Genomic DNA, 6,053 nt, shown 5'->3' with positions numbered 1-6,053 from the left:
TACGAAACAATAAAAATGAAGAAAGCTTACATATTTAGCAAAGGAGAAGTTATCTAATAGCCTTAGCTATAGATCCAAAAGTTACAATTAAGTTTCTCCTCATAATCATACATACCTATATTTATATAAAATAGCATACTAACATCTTAATTAATTAAGGTCTAGACCAAAAAGAAAAGTAGAATCGAAAAGCAAAGACCAAAGATTCCAAGACCAATCTTGGAAGAAGAAGAAGCCCCCCAAACCCTAACATCATCCAACATAGGACCACAAAGAGAGCTCATATGATCAGTCTGAGTGTTGTAGTAGACACTATAGAAAGCAATCCGGGTTCTATCGGCCTTAGCCGTGAAATTAAGACCCTCTCTACGGAAGGTAGAGTTAGAGTCGGGTGTGTAATGATAGTTTTGAGCTTGATCCCCTGCAAATGCCATAATAGCAAGAGGCTCTTTGCATTTGTCACCACCTTGTCCCATTGAGAAGCTTAAGGTGTATTCTTTCTTTGGTGTGGTTTCAACCATTTGAGAAATTATGCCTTCTTTTCCTGACAGGAGTTCAATGGCTCTTTTTCCCTGTGGAACATCAAAGTGATATGAATCTACGTATCGTACTGCTCGGTTTGATTCCACAATCCATCCTGGTAATGGGGTTGTTTCTTCGTCGATGTTGGTTGGAAGGAGGATGCCAAGGGACTCGTTCTTGAACAACCATGGTCCTTCTTCAAAGTCTCCATTTAGTACTACGTTATCTGTTCGCCAAGCCAAACAACGTAAACAAATTTCAACTTTTCTATAAACAAAAGAATTAGATGAAAGAAATCTTAAAATTGGAGATTAAACCCCAACCTTAAAGGTTAGAATACACTAGGAAATGCTATTTTCTATCGAGGGAAACATTATACACACCATCGCATATTCACCAAAATTCTTTAATTATTGTACAAATAATAAACATAAAGATCATTCGGAAAGTAGGGCAGTAATCGATTACATAAAACTCGAATGATCAACACTAGTTAAAAAAAGTGGTAAAGTTGAAAAGTTTGGGTGAGTAAATGACGGTGAAAGTAAAAAAGTAAAGCAAAATTTACCTTTGGGCTTAACAGGAATAAACATCTTCTTAACAGCAACATCATCAATAATTGGGCCACAAGTAGGATCCTCTTCCATACCAGGATTCATCAACACAAGCTTCACATCCTCCTCATCAGCCTCAAACGCCCACGCATACGAATCCCACCCTTGATCAGTATACACGGTTTGAAGATCAACGGCTGAGGATGCTCGCGTGGGGACCACAGATACATTAAGAGATTCGAGCTGTGCGCAGGTGCGTGCAGCACTAAATGTAACAGCGTAGACCGAACCCTTTTCCACCTTTAGATCTTGGCTGATCTGTGCCTCGTTTCCTAATCGGACGGCGTGTGTTCCTCCTGGGATGATTAAGATCATGGCCCCTTGTTTTTGACCTGATGAAACTAGCTCTACGTTAGTGCCGTTTGTTTGCCAGCCTGGAATAGATATGGGCCCATCTACTATGTCGTTGTCATTGTTTGCACTTGTAAATCCTCCTGCTGGTGGGGTCTCAAAATCTCCATTTACTAATAGACCTACAATATCAAAACATTATTCATCAAACCCATTACTCTCAAATTTAGATCCTACTCCGTACTATGTTTTCTGAAATTAAAATTAATCACGACCTATATAATCCCATTATACAATAGATATTGAAATGCAGATATAAAGTTAACTCAAGATGTTAAGGTATTTTGATAAAAATTATCCTTTAAAAATAATGTATAAAGGTAATAACGTAACCTTAAAACGTTTATTCATATAAAAAATACTTCTATGATATAAAAAGTTATCAAAATTGTGTAAAAATTAGGCCTTGTTCTTTTAGACTTTAATTCAGTTGAACTTCATTCAGTTCAGTCGAAAACAAAGATTTAGTATTGATTTAAAATGAGCTGATGTAAACTGAAATTGTGTGTTCATACGATGCATTTGGGATATTGTGGATACGATGCATTTGTGATGTAGAATAAACATGGTAATGTTACCTTACCATGGAATCCAAGACATAAAATGATAAAATTGATAGTATGATAGTACCGTACGTAGCAAGGCGCGTGGGACCATTTTTGTCCCACAGTCTGCCTGTCATTGACCCATCAACTTACTTGATCATTTTGTTTTATTATTTTATTTTACTTTTTTTGGACAAATAAACTACTGCGTACTTCATCAATCATCATCCATCCAAGTTGCACATAAAGTTACATGTAAAATGTGAAAACCAAACCCTTTGTTTCTATTTTCTTCAGAAAAAGGGACTACTTTATTTTTCATCATTGTAAAAGAGAGTAATTTTGGCGGGAAACTCTATTCTTTACTCTTTATTTGTTTTTATGCACTTTTGGGTTCAGAATTGGATCCCAAATCTCTTTCAAATCTTCAATCTACGTGAAAATACAAACCAAACAACAAAAAGACGCTACCCCTAACAGATCAATCTCGACCACCTATATAGGCATTAGCCATAAGGCTAAAGGATAAGGAGAAGTGGAGACAAATTTTTTATATTTTTTAAAATACATGCATAGAAATCCAATGATATTTCAAACATATTACTCCTTATATTGATATTATACCTTGAATCGAGAAAGTCTTTTACTGTAACGCCCCAACTTTACGGTATCTAATATTCTACTCCCTCCGTCCCGGAATACTCGACCCGGTTTGACCGGCACAGAGTTTAAGGGACTTGAATTGACTTATTTAATTTAATAGGTAGTAGTTGATAATGGGGTATTATTTTAATGTAGTTAGTAGAAAATGTGTAAAGGGGTGGGGTTGGGGAGAGTAGGGGTTGAATTTTTAATTGTTTTTTGTATGGAGTAGGGGATAGGTGGGTTAATAGGGGTGGAGTGAGAAATAATATAATATTGTTAGAATATTTCCATTTTTAGAAACAGGTCAAGTATTAAGGGACGGCCCGATAAGGAAAACAGGTCAAGTAATCCGGGACGGAGGGAGTACACTAGGATTATTTGTTTTGGCCCTATTTTTTGGGCATTTCTGCATCTTTGTCTGAATAGTATTATACCTCCTCCGTTCCGAATATATCGCATCATGGTTGACTTTTACTCCTCTAACCATTACTTTGATTCTTAATATCTCGAATCGTGTGCAAGTAAAATTTATAAAAAATTAATATTTAGAAAATATATATCGATACGGATCCAACATGACCCCACATGACTAAAATTTTCTTACGTACGAAATACAAAAAATAGCCAAAGTCATAGTGTGAATAGTGTAAAAAATAAATGGTGCGATATTTCCGGAACAGAGAAAGTATAAACTTTTTAGGTCATAACCTAGTTGGATTTTGTAATATGTACTCCTCAAGATCAATAAAGTGACCATGTTAAATCTTTATGTTCTTTATTTACGTTATTTATAAAACTTTTGTTTCCGTTATAACAAACGGGAATTTACGTTTAGAGTTATAAAGTTAGACCACAAAAACGAAAGTGTAACAAAAAAAAGGCAGTGAGTATAATTCTGTAACTGGGAGGAAATGTAACAGATGTAAGTTGATGATGAAATGAACACTTGGAGATCTCGATATTGGTCCACAAGAGCACTTGCAAGTTGCAACAACGCAGTCTCGGTTGCCCATGCCCATGGGAGAAAATAAGTAAGCAAAGTCAATACCAAACCCTGTACTAAGAATCCTTTTGTATGGAAGGAAAGTAAGAAAGAAAGAAAGAAAGAAAGAAAGGAAAGTGATGGCAACATTGACACTTGAACAGCTAAGGGTTGATCAAGGTTTAAATGGGAGTCTTGACATTTTGGACTCCAAAACAACATTTATGGGTGAGTTTGCAATGCAACCACCAACTTTCCCATTTATGGGTGTAAAGAATCATGAATCAAGATTCTATGCTATGCACTCCTATGGTGGTCCTATAATCATCAAACCATTCCAGTTTTTCAACTTTCTAAATTAAACTAGTTGATGTTTTACCTGACCTACCAAACTAATCATAAGTGTACTACTTAGTTTCCTGTTATGGTCTCAGATAAGTTTTAACCATTAAACTGGCTCGCCTTAATGGTCCTTTGTTAGAACTATAGAATCAATCTGTGGCTTGTGCTGTCCACGGCTTTACAGAAATTTCACAAGTAAGAACTAAGAAGAACTGTTAAGGACACCACAACTGTTAAGGACACCAACAGTATCAAGTATCAATCATTCAGTATCCCACGCCTAAACTATCCGGATGTGTTTGTTACAAATCAAAACGGACCACACAATTCACAATTCACAATTCAGACCACTATAATACGCTAATGGCTGTTTTACCTATTAAGGATTAAGGTGTTGTTTTTTGGTAGCTCATGTGTGACAATTTTATGTCCTCATGTTTTTGTTACGAATCAAAAGGGAATAACACAATCAGACAAACTTTTAATGTCAACTAGCTTAGGTTTTTTTTGCAAGGTAAGATGAATAACCCTATCGGGTCGAAAACCCGCACGGGTCAATCCGCCCGAGTTAGCAGGCTAGACACTTTGAGAATGGGGGGAGTGATAAGGAAACCCTCCCTCAAAGTGGTTCCACTAGGCCAAGACATACTTGGTTAACTAGCTTAGTTGATTAAGTCTTTAAGTGTTTAGGGTGTCTTTAATGGTTAGACAATTTGATATTAGTATGTGGTACCCATTACTCCTTGGTTCCTAAACTTTGTAATACAGATTACAGAGTACTTATAATGTGGTAAGTTGATACTAGTCGAACCACAAAAAACTTAAGTGGTCTTGTACTTTGTAATACAGAGTAGTTAAGGAGTAATTTGATATTGGCCATAATGACACAACCTTAATGGCCTTAGAATGTGCAATAATATCCCATTAGAGAAAGGGTCACACATTTATGATTTATCAACCCAAAGACATTTGAACAAGAACCGGAAAAATACACTGTAAAGTGGGAACACTTTACCCATTTAAGGCATGAGGCATTCCGAAAAGGAATACAGGACGTTAGAGGGACGGAATGAGTAGTTATGAAAACTATGTATGTGAAATTCTTATGAAACTATAAAACACCTCGATTTAGTAACAATGTCACCACATTTGCTAAATTAAAAATCAAAATGAAAATTGGAAAGAAACAGTCTATACTAAGAAACCCAAACTCACTAACATCTTCAGAAGTATATGTGACTATTAAAAAAAGGCAGATCTTTTAGCATTACACATAGTAATTAGTAATTAGTAATTAGAAGCTCAAAACAGGAAAAGGAAAAGAGTGGGCGTACCATCTTCGATAGCTGAAGCCAAATTAAGACCCAAGAAAACCAGAATAAATGTAGCAGCAGCAGCACATCGACCCATTTTTGAATGAGCGGCGGAAGAAGGAAGAAAGAAGAGTAAGTGAAAAAGAGTGATAGAGAAGACTGAAGAGTGAGGCAAAAGGAGTTTCCTTTTATATTAATTATTATCGAAGATGTATTATTCCATGCTTAATCAATCAGCTGTATCAAGTGTTAATTTTATAAAAGGGGTTTAAGAATAAACTTTTGTTGGGTAATTTTAAAATGGGATTTTGTTTCTCGAGCTCATGAACAAAGGAAAAAGTTGGTTCGAGGGTTCCCACTTTGGATCTTGTTTTCGGTGGAATTGGAATTATTTTTATTTTTATTTTTATTTTTATTTTGAGTCTCCCTGTTTTCAGAGGAGGGACCTACTTGTTGTTTCATCTTCTTGAACCTTGGTCCCATAAACTGCACGAATACACGATATTTGTTGCCACTTCACACGCATATGTCATGTTTGGCAATTAGAATTTACAGTTTAACCGTTTATGTGACCATTAATATTAACCGATAGTGATATAGGGTTGGAATTAGAGATTTTATCGAATTTGATACTTGATTCTTCATAACAAATGTTTAATAACTTCATTTCCTATAATTTGATACTTATGGTAAAGGTTTGAGTCATACCCATTTCTCTAAAGTTTTTACACACCAAATC

The 6,053-nt window shown here is 35.6% G+C and overlaps 1 protein-coding gene across 1 annotated transcript; it reads right to left on the bottom strand.

The window, feature by feature from the left end:
• LOC110799893 (protein DUF642 L-GALACTONO-1,4-LACTONE-RESPONSIVE GENE 2) lies at window positions 1–5,693 on the bottom strand. Its single transcript, XM_022005162.2, has 3 exons — window positions 5,336–5,693; window positions 1,091–1,609; window positions 1–748 (listed from the first exon to the last, which is right to left on the bottom strand). The coding sequence occupies exons 1-3, from the start codon at window positions 5,409–5,411 to the stop codon at window positions 162–164; spliced, it is 1,182 nt and encodes a 393-aa protein (XP_021860854.2). The 5' UTR covers window positions 5,412–5,693; the 3' UTR covers window positions 1–161.
• Between the last annotated feature and the right edge of the window lie 360 nt (window positions 5,694–6,053).

Source organism: Spinacia oleracea, chromosome 2, assembly GCF_020520425.1.
Source record: "Spinacia oleracea cultivar Varoflay chromosome 2, BTI_SOV_V1, whole genome shotgun sequence".
Lineage (NCBI taxonomy): Eukaryota > Viridiplantae > Streptophyta > Magnoliopsida > Caryophyllales > Amaranthaceae > Spinacia > Spinacia oleracea.
This window is presented reverse-complemented; position numbering and strand designations above follow the sequence as displayed.